Source organism: Numida meleagris, chromosome Z, assembly GCF_002078875.1.
Source record: "Numida meleagris isolate 19003 breed g44 Domestic line chromosome Z, NumMel1.0, whole genome shotgun sequence".
NCBI classification, from domain to species: Eukaryota; Metazoa; Chordata; class Aves; order Galliformes; family Numididae; genus Numida; species Numida meleagris.
Genome location: NC_034438.1, coordinates 52268699 through 52288957, shown reverse-complemented (window position 1 = coordinate 52288957; position 20259 = coordinate 52268699). Strand labels below are relative to the sequence as shown.

Below are 20259 nucleotides of genomic sequence, written 5' to 3'. Positions count from 1 at the left end.
GGCTCTGGGCAGCCTGGTCTAGTGGACCTCATTGTGGCCTTCCAGTACTTGAAGGGAGCCTATAAACAGGAAGGGGAATGACTGTTACATGGGTGGATAGCGATAGGACAAGGGGGAATGGTTTTAAATTGAGACAGGGGAGATGTAGGTTAGATATTAGGAGAAAGCTTTTCACTCAGAGGGTGCTGACGCACTGGAACAGGTTGCCCAGGGAGGTTGTGGATGCCCCGTCCCTGGAGATGCTCAAGACCAGGCTAGATGTGGCTCTGGGCAGCCTGGTCTAGTGGTTGGCAACCCTGCACTCAGCAGGGGGGTTGAAACTAGATGATCTTTGAGGTCCTTTTCAACCCAGGCCATTTTGTGATTCTGTGATAAAGGTAACTGTAGTATCACCTTCACCTAATTTCATACTGCCTTTTTGGAGATGAGATACCACTCATCATGATTTCAAACACAACAAACAAATGCAATGCATAAAAACCTTTCATTTCTGCTGGGAAGCAGATGTGATCAACCCTTACATATATAAAATACAGTGAGAAAACATGTTTTTTTTCTTAATCTTTTATTAAACCACCCTTTATTAAAAAACATAAGCATTTGTTAATATATAAATTTGTAAAGTACCAAGTGCTTTTTGTTCCCTGTGCAGCAGGACTCAGAATTGACAGGTATATTTGGTGTTATTTCCATGTATTAGTTCCAGGGCCGCAGAAATTACCAACCAGTTCTTATCAAAGATGGCTAATTTCATTCCTCTGACAGATCCATATTCATCTTGTTTCACTTCAGTTTAAGACATCCTTCCTGCTCTCCTTGACAGACATCAGTGCTTGCAAGGGACAGCAAGGCTGGAGCTGTAAGAACTAGCTGACTCCCTGGAAGGATGCAGGAATTTGTTTTATAAGGGGAGAAAATTCCACATCACAGAATCATTTGAGTTGGAAGGAACCTTTAAAGGTCACCTAGTCCAACTCCCTGGCAATGAACAGGGACATCTACAGCTAACCACATGCTAATGGAGAAGATAATTCAGTCATTGAGAGAGCTCTTTTTTACCCTGTTTCTTAGGGAAAGTGCATCCTTTGCCTTGTGATCATCCCCTATCCGGAGTGGAGAAAAATAGTCACTGTTTTCAGACGTCAACAATTCTGAGATCCCCCTGCAAGCTGCATGGTATGAAGCATCCCCAAGTTCCACCATCTGATTTTTTAGCACCAAAACATCCTAAGGTATAAAGTCCTCAAGTTGTATGTTAAGACCTGAACACCAAAGCAGGACACTGGACTGCTGTGCAAGTACTGTTGTAAAATGAAAAGCCCATTGTACCCACTGCAATTGTTTGCGTAACTGAACTCCAAAGGGATCTTTTGTGCCACTAACAATATTCAAGCACTGAAGTGCTGTCAGTTGCAGAGAGAAATTGAAGGTTTTTAATAAAAAAAGCCCCTGTCATCTGCAGGAATGTGTGCAGGTGCCATCCATTCTCTGTGTGGTCATCTTGCCAGTTCTGCACCACCAAGCATTGCTACACCATTCAACAAAAAATGACCTGACTTCTGCATGCTCTCCTACAGGAAAGCATGTCTTGGCTTGGTGGGATACACAACCCTAATCACACCAGTGAGTTTGTCTTTGTGCAAAGCTTAAACCGATGGAATTGCAGGACAAATGGCAAAACAATAGGATCCCACTTAAAACAAACTTATCTCAAATGTCTCAGCATCTCACAGGTGATCAGATAGGGCAAGGAAAACTGGCATATTTAACGTCTGCTGCTTACTCATTTTTCCTTTAACAGTCAGCATGGCAGGAAAGGCTTTCCTTTTCCTGTTTCTAAGAGGACAAAGCGTATCACTTGCAACAGATTTATATTGCAGATCATACACTTACATCTCCTCATTGCAACAGAATGATGTAGCTCCTGCCACACTACTGCGCCTCCTAGGAGACACAATTAGCTCCACATTTAACAGGAAGAATCGTTACACTGTATGAGAACCACAGTTCCTGAAGGCAATTTTTCTGGCATGTTTTTGATAGGAAGTGCTTCCACTGCTGTCAAAGCTTCTCTTCTGATCCAAGTACACATGCAAAAATCGTGAAATATGATGCTTCTGACCTCTGCAGCATTTCTTCAGCTTGAATCAAGTCAGCTAAAAATCCGTTATCTGTGTAGTTGTCCAGTTCCTCTTTGATCTCTCTGGCAGCACAGCATGTATTACAGACCATTACTACAGACTCATAAATAAAGACAAGACAGGGAAGCACAGCAAATGTGTCCCAATGACTACTGTAGCCCCCCCTCTCCTGAAATCCAAAGTGCTTGTTTTGCAGCAGGACCCATATCCCTGCCTGCCAGCTGAGCACATGCAGTCCTGAACCCTGCCCACAGGCCTGAGTCCTTCCCTAACTGGTCCCTCGGTATGCCCTTTTCAGCTGGGTTAGGCTTCAGGAACATCTTCTGATCCTGTATCTTCTGCCTTGACCATGTCACTACTGTTTGTCTCAGCATGGAGCCGCTTGTAGTCAGTGTGAAAGAAGATGACATAGAAACAAGCCATGGCACTGCAGAGGCCTGCCAGCAACAGGACTGGAGCTGCAAACAAGACACACTTTTAGATGGTGAATCCACATCCTCCACTGTTGCAAAAAGCTAGAGGAACTGCACAGTCTAGGTGATCATCTCCCTAAGGCTAGCCTGAGGTCAACATGCAGCTCAAGACTGGGCAACACTGGTTGGGTGAAAGCCAAACCCCTTCTCCCATAATAAAGACTCTGAAAGATGACTTGAGTGAAATCTGCAAGGGCTCTAGTCCTGCATGGCCCCACAGGTAGGAGTCTTACACCAGTGCACACAGTGTTTGTGGGAATACATTTGCACGTATTTGTGTGTGCATGTGTGTGTACAGCTGTGTGCTGGGGGCTGGTGAAGAAAACTACAAGAAAGACCCAGTTCCAACTCTCTGTCATGGGCAGAGTTGCCACCCTCTACATCAGGCTGCCCAGGGCCCCATCCACCCTGGCCTTGAACACCTCCAGGGATGGGACATCCACAGCTTTTCTGGGCCTCACCATCTTGAAGCAGGCAAATGCTTTTTGGGGACAGTGAAGTCTTTTTCTCTGTCAGCAAGTAGAGCTGGTTCTGGGGATTTCTGCTCAGCTGAGGATTTAAAAAAAAAAAAATGCTTGCCAGCCTCTGTGTTATAGTATGTCCTTAGGAAATGATGTCAGTATTACATAAATGAGAGATCAAAACCAGGATTTAGCCTACAGTGTAAGCATATTTAAGCTCCAGTTCATCTCAGTTTCTCTGTCTTCTCCAGACTAGGAACAGTAGTGTGAAATAAGTCAGAACAAAGCAGTGCAAGCACGTTACAAACCCAGTAACATTTGTGCATGCAGAAGCAAAAGGAGCCAGCAAAGCAGTCAGTGTGTCTGTAGTCTTGACTTGCCACACTGCTCAGCAGCACAGGCTGTGTGTGCTACATGGATAGGGTCTTCTCCTAACAGTAGCTGCTTGGTGAAGCTCAGAGCTAGGCTGCAGTAGGAATTGGTCTTGCAGGGTACTCAACAGTGAGACATAGGTGGGAGTTGGGGACACGTAGGGTGCAGCTGAGCATCCAGCATCATTTCTTAAAGATGTGCTTACTTGTCCAGTCCAGGGCTCCATCCTGGTCAAGAGCGCAGGTGGAAGATGGGTCCTTAGAAACACGCACGGTGAGGGCTTGCAGCAGAATCATAAAAATCACACCTTCAATCTGGCTGTGGAGAGAAGCCAGCATGCGGTGACTATCTCTTTCACTAATGATGTAGACAAGCCCAGCCTCCCCAGTGCAAGAAAGGAAATACCCTTTCTGGAACAGGGTCCTTCTTGCAGGGAAAGCTGCAATCAGCTGTTCCTGACCTAGGCCCTTGGCTAACAGGCTCTGGTTCACAGGGTGGTCACATCAGCCTTTCAAAACACCCCAGACACAGGGCCAACATAGCAGGATAACTGTACTGTGCAGAGGTGGGAAAGTGTTGAACTACAGCTATCAAGGTGCTGAAGCTTAGTCACTGGCCAGAGGTTTGGAAATATCTCTCACTGCAAGGGTGAGGATGGGAAAAAGACTTCAGCCTCCTCCTCCTCCTCACAGCTGGCTGGTATCAGCAATGAAGTTCACAACCAGTGGGAGACAAGAGTTTTCAAAGCAAGTATCTAATGCCCCTCTTTGACTAGTGTTTCTTGCTGCTGCAGCTCCATCTGTCACACAGAAGTGGTACTGAGCCATGTATAACACTGCTTAGGGCTCCACCGAGTCATTCCTGCAGCAGAACAGTGCCAAAACCTCTAGGGGAGGCTCATCAGCTCCGCAGCTCAGCCATCCAGCTTTCCCCTTGCACAAAGGCAGTTCAGCGGCACGGCTGGCAGTGATGAACACTGTGCTCTATCTGCACCCATGAACCTGCCTGTGCACAGGAACCCAAGTTCAAATGTCATCTAGATTTAACCTGTCTGCTTACCTTGCAACAAAAATCAGTCCTGTAGATGTGCCTTCTCCCACAGGATAGGAACACTCCACTGCCAGCTCCATGGCAACAGGGTACATGGCAAAACCAAAGAAACCAAAGATTGAGCTGGTGACGGCCAGAGCAATGGCCTGATCTCTGAACCGAGATGCCTGCAGGCAGAAAAACAGCACCAAAATCTCATTGTCAACGCTGCTGCACAGAAAGTTTCTGAACTCATAACCTGAAGGAAGTCCCAAGCATTTGCTATCAACCAGCACTGTATTTCTTTATTCTCTAGCCCTCTAGAGTCAACAAACTGCTATTCAGTGAAGATTTAGCTTTCAAATTTAAGCCAGGCAACAGAGAGAATCAGCAGAATTATCTGAAGAATGTGGATGCAGTCACAGTACTGTGACTTGATTTCCTGAACAGTAACTAACCTGAAGTGCAGTTATTTTATCTGCAGAACCAAGTGAAGCACACACTGTCATCCTGACAAGCATTTCAGAATTTGCATTTGCAGTGAGTTATATGTGAGAATTCACTGGGATACTACAGCTCAGTTTACACTTAAAATATTCTTTATCATGTTAGATTCATGTTAGGTATATGAAAAAAAAAACCAAAAAACTAAAAGATCTGAATTATCCACAAACCTTGGTGATCAGTTTAGTGCCCAAAGCACCCTCATCCCTAGGTCTGGTGGAAAAAGAATGGCCTTGTCTCACCACAAGGAAAGTTAAGAGCATAAGCCCTGCAGCCACAGTGCTGGCAATCCCCATTCTTAGTCACGCTTTAAATTCCCACAGAGAAACAGCAGGTGTCTCACAGCACAGCTCCAGAGGCCTTGATGGAGCTGGTGAAGTCCAAACTGTGTCTGGAATCAGAGTTCTAAACATCAGGGCATCAAGCAGATTTGGATGGGTGGGTTTTATTTTACTGCTTTGAACTAGTAGTTCATCTGTATGGGATAAGGGTGAGGAATAGAAGAGGAGGAAGGGTAAGGGAGAAGTGATCCAATGTAAGGCAGTAAATTGCATCAATTCATTTACGTCCTGAAGCTCTGTCTGAGGCTCCAAAGTTACTCTGTGAAATCTCCAGGGAAGGGTTTTTCTGTAAAAAATCCTACTCCAGGGAGATAATCTCCAAGTAGGACACAGTTTAATAAATACTATGACATCAAATGGCCCTGTTTTGAGCTGATGATTTACTAGATGGCAACAGAAGTAGGCCCACAGGTGTGGTGCAATGCAAGGGAGAACTTACCACTGCAAAAACGATGCTGGCAAGGGCACTCAGACAGAAACAGATTTTGGTGGACTCTATGAAATTCCTTGTCTGGTCGACATACAGTCCTAGCAGGAAGGCACCCAATAAACCACACACTGTGAACAGAGCACCGTTCAGGCCAGCAAATACCTAGAGGGCACAGAAAATAGGTAGCTGAGCAAACACAGTGGTTAGGAACAAGGTTTTAATGTCACTGACCCACCTGCCCGCTGCTAGTGGGTCACTCTCTGAGGCATATGAAGTTTTCACTGCAGGGCTGTGGGCAGCAAATAATTTGGCCCAGAATCAGTGCTGCTACACGTGCATGGACAACAGGCTGATGGTCGTCCTGAGGTCTCAACAGATAACAAATTTTGGCATGCCTGGCAAGGGAGGCTGAATGCACAGCAAGGCAGGTCAATGTGAAGACATCTAACAGCTGGAGTTAAGAGTGTTTTAAGAGGACTCGAGGAGGATACAAGCAGCAGGACTGAAGTGCATAAGGGGAAACACAGGAACTGGTACAGCTCCTTGCCATTGCAGGGAGACAGCAAGAGAAACCAGCTGTGCAAACCCTGTGTACAGCCATGGAGAAACAGATATGTCACAGTACTTGTGATTTCCTACTGCCTTGGCTTTGGTTAGACTGCCTAAAGTAAAAACGCAATTGCACCAGCCAGCCTTCAGCAGCCTGCTCACTCTAGGGCCCACAAGAGCCTCCATGCCTCTCTGGGAAAGGTGTCAGAAGGCTGCTTAAGCATCTGTGTTCTAGAGTGGCTCAGGAAAATGCAACATCCTAAAAAGTGTCTGGGGAGAAAACGTTTTTAATTTGCAAAGGGGAGCCTGGACAGAGGCAGTAATAAAAACATAGATCATCCAATACACTGAAAGACTGACTGTCCTGGGCATTAATACTGCTTAACCTACATTAAAGGGTACGTGCAAATAAGATATTAGACAGTGCAGCATATTCAATTGTCTTCATTTTGTTCTGATTTGCTTATCAAGGACATGATTTCGATCACAGAAGATGTAGTCAGTGGGGAGGAAAAGGAGAAGACTCACATTTGAATAACCCTTTTCACAAAGGATTTGTTCTAGCAGAGCTGAAAAGCAGGTGAACATCCCAATTCCTCCTCCAAAGCACACTGCCAGGATGATGTATGGCCTGTTTCTCAGGAGCTAGAGAAAGAAGTTAACGTACTTAAACACCTGGAGAAGGAAGAAAGGTCAGGCTGTGACAACAGACTTGGGGGTCAGATGCTATAACCCCTTAGAAATGCTGAGAGCAACCCTGTGAGCATCAGACGAGTATGGAACCCCCTTCAGTTCAGCCTGCAGACAAGTAAAAACAGAGGCCATATAAGAAGGAAGATCTCTTCAGTGCCCAAATTCTTCTTCTTCACACGTTACCACATCTGTTACCACCTCAGAAAGGTCAGGCTGTGCAGTCCTCTTCGAGGAGTCCAGTGTGCTTGTTTGTACTGGCTAAAGAGCAACCAGCCCATGGCTGAACTGTCAGATAGCATCCCTCACAGTTCTGTTGTGAGCAGATTCCACTTCCTGGGGAAGGAAGAGAACCTTCCATGGCAGATTTGGTGGAGTGAAATTCAGAGCCTGCTTTCTCAGCAGATTCCTCAACACATCTCTGCCCAGCAAAGCTACATCCCTCATTTCAACACTGGTTCCTCTCTGTGCTACAGCACTTACCATTTTGAGCCCCATGAAGAAAGGCTGAGAGGTGGAGTTAGTAGCACTGGCTGAAGGAGGCGTTGGAGGAACCTTCTCATGAATTCCCACAGTGGCTAAAACACAGGCTGTTACGGCAGGAATGGCATAAACACCTAGCTACACAACACAAAGAAAAGCAATGTTACGTGTCTTTCCAGCTCCACTGTTCCAAACACATAAGCCAGCTGGACCCCAACCAGCCCCAGTGGCTGACAAAACCAGTTTTCATTTACCATCAATGGGATGTGCCTTCCTTCAGGAACTAGTGCAGGTGACAGAACGTTTGCTATAAGAATACCCAAGGGATTGGCTGGAAGAAAATAAAAAGATGTTTTTGATGCAAGCAGACATAATAATTTATTAACCTCTACGTACCACTCAACACCAGAGTAGCAGTGTCCAGAAAAGCAAAAAGTATGGACAGACCAATGGAGAAACCAGGAGAGGAACACCTGAGAGAAGTTAACTGTGTGGTATCACTGTTGCCACATTTGTTCCCTCATCGTCAGGAAATTCATTTATACAACCATTTTCCTACAAGACCTAATTCCATATAGTTGGAAATTGATTTTCATTTACAAATTATGGTGTCTGCACCCTCACAAGGCTGCTCCAATGAAGTAAGAAAGTTTAAAGTAAGAAAGTGCTAGTAAGAAAGGACTAAACAAAGATGGATCAATACATGTAATCTGTCCTGATGTTACATAGCAGCAGCAACAAATAGAGGAGAAATCTAGACTTCAGAGTCCTGCCTGAGTCTGGAGCTAGACAAGCATGTATCCTAGCACTAGCTGGGAACTTTTGAATGCAATGTGATGCCTTCGTGTGCCATTTCCTCAGCCTTCCTCCAAGTTCAATGTCTCCTGAGTGCTTCACTGGCACAGTGGTCTCCTTATTCATCTACACATTTCTGCAGTATAATCAGCCATTGTCACAGCCAGCCATCCTTAGAACACTAGTTTTTCACATTAAGTAGAAAACCAGCATTGTATAGGCACTTGCAGTTCAGGAGAAGGAGCTGAGCCACAGCTGGTTTGTCTTACCCTTCTCCCACAAGAAGAGTTCGCATACCAACAAAGTGGCAGGTGCCAAGGAGAACTGTCTGGCCACCTTCTGCCATGTGCACTGGATGTGTACATCAATTTTATTTTCAGAAGTAGCAAACATGCCAAGATCTGGTAGCACTGTAGATGTACAAATATTTAGTCTGGAACAAAAGAATCAGCAAAACATCCCTTTTAAAATAATGAGAATCCATACCGCTAGGGAACCAGCCAGAACAGCTTCATATTACATTTTGTGAAGACTGTCCAGGCAGCGCACAGCACGTGCCCAGTGAGCACCTTCCACCAGTTCTCAGCAGGAGATATTAATGATGTGTGGGACATCCCAGAGCTCAACCACTGAATTACATCAATATTCTGTATGGAACAAAGGCAGTTCTGCCAAAGTTCTGAAACACAGGAAACTCTCGTCCAAATTTAAACTTTTCTACTGTGAGAGCCGTTGAACACTGAAACAAGCATTGCCATTCTTGAAAGTATTCAAAACCTAACCAGACACGACCCTGAGCATCTTGCTGCAACCAGCCTTGCCTGCACAGGGTACTTGGATGAGGTGATCCCAAGAAATGCCTTACAACCTTCTCTGTTCTGTTATTGTTGAGGCATCATTCATATTGCAATAGCACACAACAATCACAGCATTCCTGCTCTGTATTTGGAAAGTACTCATTGATGTAATCTAGGTGAAATGTTATCCAAACTAACTTTAAGTGGAAATAGTTAAACAACAGTTTCCAAGGAGATGGATTAAAACTTCTGCATTTGGGTAAAATACAAACAGTAGAATTACTCATGGTGTTCACAGGGATTCATTCTGGGCCCTCTGCTGCTTCTAAGTGAGTAAGTCTCTGGGATTGATAAGAGGAGTGAGTATGGTAAATACTGAAGAGCACAGATGAGTAATAGTGATCTCAGCTACTCAGGTGGATCGTGTGCACAGGATCTGTTTCTATCTGCACACAAAAACAGCAAATCCTGCCTAGAGGTACTGCCAGAAGCTGTGGGGATACTGGCAGGGCCAGATTCTGCATATAGCACTGATGCAGACAATACTCCAACACTGAGCACTGCTCTAGCATTAACACAGGAAATGGATGTTGATGAACTGGAACAAGCTGAGAGAAAAAGCTCATGTGAGCAAAAGGCAGACATGGAGATATGTGTGAAAAGGAAAAGGGAAACGTGCCCGTAAAGTGACTGCACTGGAGCATTTCAGTCTTCCTAGACAAAGCCACATTGAGGTGACTATCCATCACTTCTTGCCAAACAGGTGCAACAAGACTGAATGGCCAGGGGATAATGAGCATCAAGATAAGAAGTAACATGTAGGCATTTGTCAGGTAATTTACCACTGAAGTAAATGAAAGGGCTGTGGCAGATGTTCCTTCTAGGCAATACTCAAACTCTTTTTAAAAATTAAATCCTGATTTCATACCACAGGCAGAAATAGGTGTAACCAGACACTACTAATGGAAGCCTGCTAGACAGCAATATGCAGGCGCCACAGCAGATAATTATCACAGCCCATTCAGTCCTCAAACTGATATCTCAGCAAGCCACAGACTGAACAGATTCAGATCTTGAGTATCTGCTGTTCCTAGCTCTTCAGTTTCATTAATTCCCACGGTTATCCATTTATTCCTGTAAGGTCTGAGGTCGCTACATCAATGGTATACTATTTAGCTGCTCTGGCTGCTCTCTCACTTAAAATAAACAAATTTCTACACGCTGTGATCCTTCATACCACAGCAAAGGACCACAGTGCCCAGTGGTACCAACCAGCACCTTCTGAACTTCTCTGGTACCACTGGCATCACACCACACTCACAAGAGAGCTCCTTTTCCAGAAGGAAAGGTAAAGATCTGTCTCAGTCCTGGGAAAGAAGGTGTGCAACTCCACGTACCCTACTCTAGGGAGGGCGGAGCAAAAAGAATTGCCTAGTCCTGACATCACAGATATCCATCCTTCTAAATAAGTGTTCATGGTCTGGGTTTATGAGCAGCACTGGGAAAGCGGTATAGGTGTCCTTCTAGACTGGCCTTTTCCCCCGACTTATTGCTTCTGACACAACTCCATGGCAGTATGGGATCTTCCCCATACCTCCAGGTATGGATTTGGCAGCTGGAACCAGAGGGTCAGCCCCGTTTTTGGAGCATCTCTCAAGCCCTTGGAAGAAGAAAGGAGAAGCCAGGGAAAATGTCACATAGAAGAAGGAAACAGATCTCTTAAGTGCAGTATCCTACCTCAACCAAGAGATAAATGAACCAAGAGAGGGATGAGGTCAGAGAAAGCAGATCTGGTACCTCCAGTACCCCGTACCTCCAGTACCCCAGCTTTCAGAAACTTTTGCTCAGGGACTTTACAAGTGAGAAGTGATTTCTGTGTGCGTAGTCCTGCTGCACTTAGCACATTCAATGTGTTTGCATGGCCAGCCGAGTATATTTTACATGTGTATGCATGTATATCAATTGGGAACAAATACTCAGCACCTTGCTACTGGATGAACTGGTGAACAAAACTGCTGCTGCAGCCTCACCTCCATCTGGTTACAGAATTTTTCAACTGTGACCACAAACATAATTTGCAAATTGGACACCAGCTCAACAAGTTGCACAGGTAAAGCCACTGCAGAGACTTTAGATTTAGTAATGCTGAGGGCTGTCCTCAGCAAAGATGGTCACCTTGTTATGGCAGAGAGGAAGGATGCTGGGAACCTGGGTGGTTTACTTTTAACTTTGCACCTGGCTATGGCTGAGGCCCACTTCTTGCTTGGCAGCATGGGAATGCCTGGCTGTCCTGTGAGGCCTTGAAGGCACTGATTTATTGCACATGGCTATGACACTTTTGGCCAGACCTGTGTTTCCAAGGCCAAACAGCTGTGGTAAAGAAGGCTTCTTCTGCCTGCTGTCTCTGAAAGCAGCACAAATGCTACCAAGTTCTGGAAGGTAACAAACTTACTGTGCAGCTATCACTTACACATGGATGAGATCATATTTGCTGTTGCTCTCTGGTGATCTGGGAACCATAAAGCTGCCAGCTTAGTTGGTGAAAAGATGACAAGAGGTTGAGCCAATGCACAGAGGCACTGCCCAACAAACAGGTACCAGTAATTCTGGGAGCCCAAGCTCATGAACTTCAGGACGCTGAACATCCGGATGATGCTACCCATCATGTTCAGCCACGCACTCAGGATCACCTGCAAGCAGAAAACAGCCATGGGTTGTGCATCACAACTGAAGGACAGAACTTAATGCAACAGCATAGCACAAGCAAGGTCTCAGACGAATTATGGGAGACGCTGGGTTGTTAATAACTGCTGCACAGAAAGATGCCTGCAGACTGTCCCCACCCCTTAGGATCACTGCAGGATGTTCATGATCCAAAGATAACCTATTTACCAGACTCCTTAAGGAGCAAGAAGGTTCCCTGGTCTATACCACCATGCAGCTTATGCAAGACAGCAGACCAGCAGTGGAATTTAGTAGAAATCCAAAGTTCACTATTTTCACTCTGTTTTCAAGTTTGTGCCATCACCCATGCATCTTGCTGTGATGATCCAAAGACCTTGGAAATGAGTTATCCAGTATACAGGTCCTGCTAGTGTTCTGTTCTCTTAGTGCTTGTTTCAATGCCACAATCTCAAGCCTCACAGCTTTCGGGAAGACTGTGCTGAGATACCAAGCTGTCTTTGCACAGAGTACACTGTGAGCTGACATAGGTCACTAGCTTGCTTGCACCCAGCCCTGCCATCCCTTAAACTGGCCCTATAAGCACACCAGCTGTGTTAACACTGCTCCCTTGAAAACCCCACCTGACCTCACAAGTTCTTTACCTATCTGTATCATGCTGACTGCCCCTGTCGGTTGGCTAAAACAACAATATCCCAAGCAGAAGAAGGAAAGGAGAAATACAACATTCATTATGACTTTTCCTACTACTCCCCAGTTCCAAGGTGGTGACAGCTATTACTGAACTAGAACTGAGCTTTCAACACAGCCATCCTCTGCTACACTTGGGAAAACAAGATTCAGAGTATACATGCTAGTGCTTTGTGCAACTGAACCCATAGAGAGGTCACGTTCACCATCCTTGGGTGAAGAGTCCTCAGGGTAACAGAATGGTTCAACTCACAGCACATCTGAGCCCCACGCTGTCAAGAACCCATGTTGCCACCAGACCAAAGGGGATTGAAATGAGCAGGTACACTACTGAGAGCCAGTTGACCATCTCCAGGGAAATGTGGAAGTAGGCAGCAGTCTGATCAGCCACAGGAGCAAATGTCAGCCATAGCTGCAGAACAGAGAGCAAAAACAGAGAGTAAGCATGACCATCATTACCAGAACAGATTTTCAGCATCCCTGCAACCTAATTACACTGGGAAGAGCCTCACAATCCAGTTTCCCTCCACCTGTTACAAAGGAGCTCAGCATCTGTCCTTCCTCCCACTCCTGCAGGAGGTTACTGGTGGGCTGCATGCCACCGCCTCCCTGCCTGCACTGGTAGCAGCATGAGGGCTAAAGGCAGCACAGACTCAACACTTCAGTAAGCAACAGCTGCAGAGGGGAGCATAAATAAATGCAACCCTGGGACTGCCACAGCTCAAGGAACACTATGGATAAGTTAATGCATCACATATACAACCAGGCACAGCCTCAACAGATACAATAGAAAAATGTTGGTTTTCATGAAATGCAAGTTGTTAACCAGTGTCTACCCCCACACACACCAACAAATCAAGATTTTAAGTGTGAAAAGCAAAACAATTTGCACAGTGGAAAGCACATGTAACCAAACAGGTTGCAAGCGTTTTGCCACATTAATGGCAGTATCAGCTAGCAGAAGCTGCCAAATGGAGTGTTTTTCACTGTCAGGCAGACTGTATAGCTGTGCACAGCATGGCAACGCCCTTGTAACACCTTTCCTGTCCAGTTTAAAAAAAAGGAGACATGGAGATGGCTCATAAGAAAGGGGACCTTCTCCTTTACAGCTGACACAGCTCAGCAATCATCAGGCAGTCACTGCCTGCAGCAGCTCCCTGGTCTCAGCATGCTCTCCCATGCACCAGGACACAGTAGTGTGGCTACTGTGAAAGTGATGTTGGATGTCCTCCTGAGACACACAGGACTCCTCCTCCCAAGCCATACACCAGATTCCTCTTCTTTGAGCTCAGTGATCATCAAAATGGATACAAAGACTAGAAGCAAACAGCCTCTGGCCTCAGCCAATGGCACTCATCTAGCAGAAGGAGGGACAGAGGCGAGATCTCCAGGCAGGTTGGATGTCAGTTTCAGCCTCTTACAGCCTTCAGGAAGACAGGCAGGACCAGGAGCTGGACAGCAGCAGCTGTGTGCGCACACGTTCTCTACAAGGGCCCTGCTGGAACAGACAGGTGCAGGTGAGTAGCGTGTGCGCATAGCTCTGGAACATACTTGTGTGGCTCTCCTTCCTCTCCAAGTGCACCAAGTGGTGGTAGAAGTCCTCCAGGAGTGAGTCAGGAGCCAGCCAGCCACGTGTGAGCCAGTTCTGTCTGCTGCTCCCTCCTCCTTCCTCTCCACCTTACTCAAGCTGACAAGCACAGAATAGGGCAGGATGCACTCCCAGACTCATTTTGCTGTGTGTTTCTCTGTCCACAGCACTAAGGCAAGATGTTCCTCCTGCAAAACAGATTCTACCCTTTGAACTCAGCAGTAAGGAGGCAAAGAGAAAGGAGGTTTTTGCCTCAGCAATCAGCACTTCCTGGGTACTACTGAACAGTAACGCTTCAGGTTAAACACACACGCACTCAAAACCACAGTGTCAGTTTGACAAACCAAACCTGGAGAGCATCCACAGGCACGGTAACATCACCTCTTACTCAAAGTGGTGGCATGAGACATCTGGGGAGCAATCACCTAAGCTTAGCCCAGACGTGGTCAGAAGAGCCACATAGCCCAGGACTTCAGGTAGAAATTGCATAAAGTAGATGATGCCTACTTACGGACTTTTTAAAACAATGCAAGGATTTCATACACTATGTTTTCAGCTAGCGGTTTCCAGAACAGCAGTATTTAGGGAAATGAGAACCAGCCCCTAGCAAGACAGTACACACTTCATAGAGCAGCTCAGAGACAGAGGCTCTTAAGCCCAGGTCAGTAACAGAGATTCAAGGAAGAAACTACTTCTCTTTGGTGTAAAAGCCTTATACATCATCTACCCTGCAATGCTCTCTCATAGAGATAGAATTTCACATGATGGTGTAGAGCAGAAGAAGTTCCCTTTTCATCATTACATGGTTGGGCCTGGCTTTACTCAATCACAATTTTAAAACAGAACGAACAAACAAACATTTATTTCTCAGCCTGTCCTTGCTGCATGACTGAGCGTGCCTTCCTGCAGACAAATTGCTCCTACACTGTCCTCATGATGCTGACAACAATCCTTCTCTCTCAGGGCTGCCTGCTGTCTGTCACTTTCACCAGAGGCTGCTAAAAAGGAAAGCTGCACGCATGCATGAGTAAGAGAGAACACAAGGCGTCGTCCTGGAAGCTCAGTCCACTCCATGAGGTGACCCACTCTCTCCAAATAAGAGAGCTCAGAAGTTGGGTGTGCTCACCATTTGCATTTTGCAGACAGACTGACACAGGAATACCCACCACAAAGTACTGCATACAGCACCTGAGCAAGAATTAAGGACACATCTCAACTTGCATGGCAATTTTCATGCCACAGAACTGGTAAACTAATCCTTCCATCTGTAACTTTTAAACAGAAACCAACCATGTTGATTTCATGGCCTTTCAACCACTCCCTCTGTTTTTATGTGATTTTCACCTGCAAAATTTAGGAGAAACATCTGCATCAGAAAACGCTTGGTCACAACTTTCCACATCAGCATACTTGCGAATTCCAGACATGTGCAGAGGCCTACTATACAGTATTGCTATGGGAGTGTATTTATTAAGCACACAGTTTTGAAATGGGGAAGTACCGGCCCAAGTTGCTACTGTGGGAAAAAAAGGCTGCAGACAGTCAGGAAGTTGGCACAAGGCTGAGCAGACAAACAGTACCCTCTCTCCAGCAGCATGACCCAAGACATGGGTTCACTTGCAGGTGCATCTGAAGGACCAATTCAAGTATCTCTCCAGCTTCACTATTAACCATTTGCGAAGTTCAAGACTTCCAGGAGGGCCTGTAACACCTTTGTCCAGCATCCTTTCCCTATGTTGTCACTCCCACTCCTAGCCAGGACAGGCATCCAGGCTAACTGTTTCCTGTTACACGATGTTCTTGTGCTGATCTAACTTAAACAATGGAGCTTCACATTGCTCTTCTTTTCTTGCAGGACACCTTTTTGCACCCTTAGAGGATACACAGATTTTTCTTCAAAAGGGTACCTCAGCTTTTTGGTGTTTCAGTATACAACCAGACTCTGACTACATTCTTCCATTTCTCTACTACAGCACTTCTGCATCATGGAAGACCCATTTTTCTCTTCCATCACTGAACACGCCTAACCTTAGCTGCCAGACAGCACGTGCTTTTGACACAGTAATACTCAAGCACATAAATCTGCATTGTCTGATAACTACCAACAATGTCCTCAATGAATTGATGAGTGAAGATCTGGGCATCTGACTTGGTATGGGGAAACATTATGCATTTACCTTGATAACTACTGAACTTAGTTTTAATCTGCCCAACAAGTGAGTGTGATCTAGTGTCCCTTTTTTAGGCCTTTCAGAATTAAGTATCTGTGGGCAATTAGAAGTTCCCGCACCAGTCTGTTTAAATCACGGAACCATTAAGATTGGAAAAGACCTCTAGGTTCATCAAGTCCAGCTGTCAGCCCACTCCCACCATGCTCAATAACCATGTCCTTCAGTGCCACATCCACACAGTTCTTGAACACCTCTGGGGACGGTTACTCCACCACTTCCCTGGGCAGCCTGTTCCAATGCATCACCACTCTCTCTGAGAAGAAATGTTTCCCCATATCCAACCTAACCACTGCTGGTGCAAACTGAGGCCATTCCTTCTTGTCCCATCGCTGTTGCCTGGGAAAAGAGGCCGACCCGCACCTCACCACAACCTCCTTTCAGGATTTGTAGAGAGCAATAAGGTCTCCCCTGAGCTTCCTCTTCTCCAGACTGAAAAATCCCAGTTTCCTCAGCCACTCCCTGTAAGACTTACGCTCCAAACCCTTCACAGCCCTGTTGTCCTTCGCTTGGTGCAGAATCACTCCTTTACCATTCTGTATTTGCAACAACCTCAGCAGGAGATCCACTCGCTCCTTCTTCTAACCAGGTAAGCCTGCTGGCCCAGGTCAGCGTTAACGCCCAGCCTACTCGTGCTCCTGCACCCACGGGGAGTTTCAGCAGCGTACTCCTGAAGTCTGAAACCGTCCTTCACAGACTCAGTGTTCCCTGAGGCCCCCAGTGGGCCACAAAAGTCTCAGTGGCACTTACACCTGCGCTCCATCCCAGCCTGGCTTCACCGCGGTGCTCCCTCGATTTCCCCCGGGATCACACGCGCGCTGCCCTCCTCCCCCCGCACGCCGCTCCAGCGCGGATCCCGCCGGTCAGAAAGGCCTCGCCCGGGCCCAAGGGGGCTCGTGCCGCCCAGCCCCGCTCACCATGGCGTTAGAGCAGTTCAGCAGGCACACCACGGCCAGCAGGAACCACCGCCGCCGGTACGTCTTGAGCCGGCCCGGCCCACGCTCCGCCAATAGGCCCACCGCCTCGCCCCGCTCCATCGCGGGCTGAAACGGGCTCGGCTCGGCTCGGCTCGGCTCGGCTCGGCTCGGCTCGGCTCGGCTCGGCTCGGCTCGGCTCGGCTCGGCTCGGCCCAACTCAGCCCCGCCCCACTCCGCGCCTCCCCGGGGCGGTCCCGGGCCTTTGCCACCGCTTCCCGAGTGGCGGAGTGGGCGTGGCGCCGGGTAGAGACCGGCAGTGCTCGGGCGGCGGTGGAGGCGGAGGCGGGGGTGAGCTTCTCGCTGCTGCTTTGATGGAAACAACAGCAGCGGCGCGCAGAGCCGAGCGAAGAGCTACGAAAGCCCGCGGTTGGCGTGTGCTGGCACCTCCCGCCCTGCCGGGGTGAGCTGGCTCGGCGGTGCTGGTGCCAGCGGGACGGGGAGATGGTCGGAGCAGGAAAGCGGACAGAAGGAGGGTGTGAGGCACAAAGGTGTCTCTCAGCCACGTAGGATCACGGCTTGGCTCTCTTTTTGCACGCCTCACCTGCCCTGCACCTCCTTCTTCTTTGTTGGTGCTCAACTTCTGCCTGGTGCATCTCCATCAGCCTCCCTCTCCCCAGTGCCACCCTCTCTTCCCCCCAGCGCAGCACATCCCGTACCCCCTTGCCGTTCTGGCTTTTGTTTTCAGGAATGAGGCAGTTTGAGCCAGTTGTCACAGGTGCTTCTCAGCTAAGCAGTTTCCTATTTTTAAGACACTTGTATTGAGGCTTCTTTGGTCTCAGATGTGTGAGCATATGTGATATCCACTGAATATACCCAACTGCATAGCATGTGCACTGAGTGGTCTCTGCTAGAAAAAAACTTTTTTGACAGTTGCTATGTGAAAAAAAGGCTTATCAACAACTGCATAGTTAAAGGCTCTGTAACTTTGTTATAAAGTGGGTGTGGAATGATTTATGAGAGAGACTGGGAGAGGATTCTGCATCCAAAGCAGTTTTGCAGTACTGATCACTCACAAATTATAGGGTAATTCTGCTTGGAAGAGACCTCAGGCGGTTCCTGGTCTGACCTCCTGTTAAAATGGAGTCAGCCATGAGTTCAGACCACGTTGCTCAGGGCTCAGCCTGGTCTTGAAAACTTCCAAGGATGGAGTGAACACAACCCCTCAGGGCAACCCATTCTACTGCTGGACTGTCCTCATGAGAAGTTTCTCTTTATATGTAGTCTGAACTACTCTCTTTTCAATTTGTTCATTACCCTTTCCTCCTTCCACGTAACACTGCAAACAGACCAGGCACATTGTGATGATCCTCCCTGTAGATATGGGAAAGCTGGTTACATCCACCAAAGCCTTCTTCCCCAGGCTGAATAAACCACATTCCCTCAGCCCCTCTTCCAGCAACTGCTACAGCATCTGGCCATCTTTGTGGCCCTGCTGTGCTCCCTTGAGTTTATTGCTGTGTTTCTTTTGTTGGGAGATCCAAAACTGAACACAGGACTCTAGATATGACCTGTTAAGTACTGGGTAGAACAGAATAATCCCTTCCTTCAACCTACTGGCTGTGTTCTTGTTCATACAGCCCAGGGTGCTGTTGGCCTTTGCTGCTGCTAGGGCACACTTCAGCCTCATCTCTACCAAGCATCTCGGTAGGAGTCTTACCAAGGCTATCCTGTACATTTACAGCAGACATGCTCCCCAGCCAACCAGTTCATAGCCTGTAAAACTGCAATAGGCTATTCCTGCCCAGGGGTTTGCATCTTTGCATTTAACTTTGTGAAATTTCATTTCTCTATTTCAGCTATTTCTCTAGCTGGTCACTGTCCCTCTGAAATAGAAGCCCAAGAATGTAGTGCAGATATATTGACTGTTACCTGCACTTCAGTGTCACCAGCAAACTTGACAAGCTGTACTCCCTTGTATCCTCCAGGTCACTTATAAGTGTGCTAAACAGGAAATTTCCTAGGGCAGATGCCATGCTATAGCCTTCCAAAACAGGACAACCAACTAAAGCATGACTCTCTGGCCCAGTCCAGCCAGTACTTCACCCATCCAACTGTCTCTCATACAGACTATAAAGTCCTAACTTGGATACATTAAAGTTCTGGGATACAGCATTGAAAGTGTCACTAAATTCACAGTAAATGACATCTACTGGAGAAAGATACTGAAAGGGGCAGGAAAACCCATCTCATAAACACGTGGCTGAGAGGCTGGTGCAAATGCAAGAATTTTGGGTTCTTTGATCACGGGGCGGTTTACTTGGCACCAGGCCTGAGGTCTGCTGATGGGTCTGGCCTGTCTCAAAGGGGGAAACACATCCTTGCCCAGGAGCTGGCAGGGTTTATAGAGAGGGCTTTAAACTAGAGAGAAAGGGGGAAGGGGATAAAACCAGCCCTGCAAGAGGTGTGCCTAGGTGGGCATCGGGATTACGGGTGAGGCAAGGGGCTCAGCTGAAGTGCGTCTATGCCAATGCTTGCAGCATGAGCAACAAACAGGATGAGCTGGAAGCCTTTGTGCAGCAGGCAAACTATGACTTAGTTGCCATTACGGAAACATGGTGGGATCGCTCCCATGACTGGAGTGCTGCGATGGATGGCTACAAGCTCTTCAGAAAGGACAGGCAAGGAAGGAGGCGTGGTGGCATGGCTCTCTATGTTAGAGATTGTTTTGATGTTATTGAACTTGCAACTGGGGAAGACAACGTTGAATCTCTGTGGGTTAGGATCAAAGGAAAGGCTGACAAGGCAGACATCCTGGTGGGGGTCTGTTATAGATCGCCTAACCAGGATGAAGAGACAGATGAGGCGTTCTATAAAAATTCAGTCTGGAGAAGAGGAGGCTCAGGGGGGACCTTATCATTCTCTATAACTACCTGAAGGGAGGTTGTAGTGAGCTGAGGGTCAGCCTCTTCTCTCTTGTAACTAGTGACAGGACGAGGGGGAATGGCTTCAATTTGCACCAGGGGAGATTTAGGCTGGACATTAGGAAACACTACTTTTCTGAAAGAGTGGTCAGGCGCTGGAATGGGCTG

At 47.1% G+C, this 20259-nt stretch overlaps 1 protein-coding gene across 2 annotated transcripts; it reads right to left on the bottom strand.

The window, feature by feature from the left end:
* MFSD7 (major facilitator superfamily domain containing 7) lies at positions 544-17393 on the bottom strand. 2 transcript variants are annotated; one of them, XM_021380820.1, is made up of 10 exons: positions 17171-17393; positions 12691-12849; positions 11536-11755; positions 7728-7804; positions 7474-7611; positions 6829-6945; positions 5761-5913; positions 4507-4664; positions 3653-3765; positions 544-2599 (listed from the first exon to the last, which is right to left on the bottom strand). In XM_021380820.1, exons 1-10 carry the CDS (start codon positions 17288-17290, stop codon positions 2445-2447), a joined length of 1410 nt encoding a protein of 469 aa, XP_021236495.1. In that variant the 5' UTR covers positions 17291-17393; the 3' UTR covers positions 544-2444. The 2 variants fall into 2 exon arrangements, with proteins under 2 accessions (XP_021236495.1, XP_021236496.1); XM_021380821.1 differs by lacking the exon at positions 17171-17393 and adding an exon at positions 17004-17143.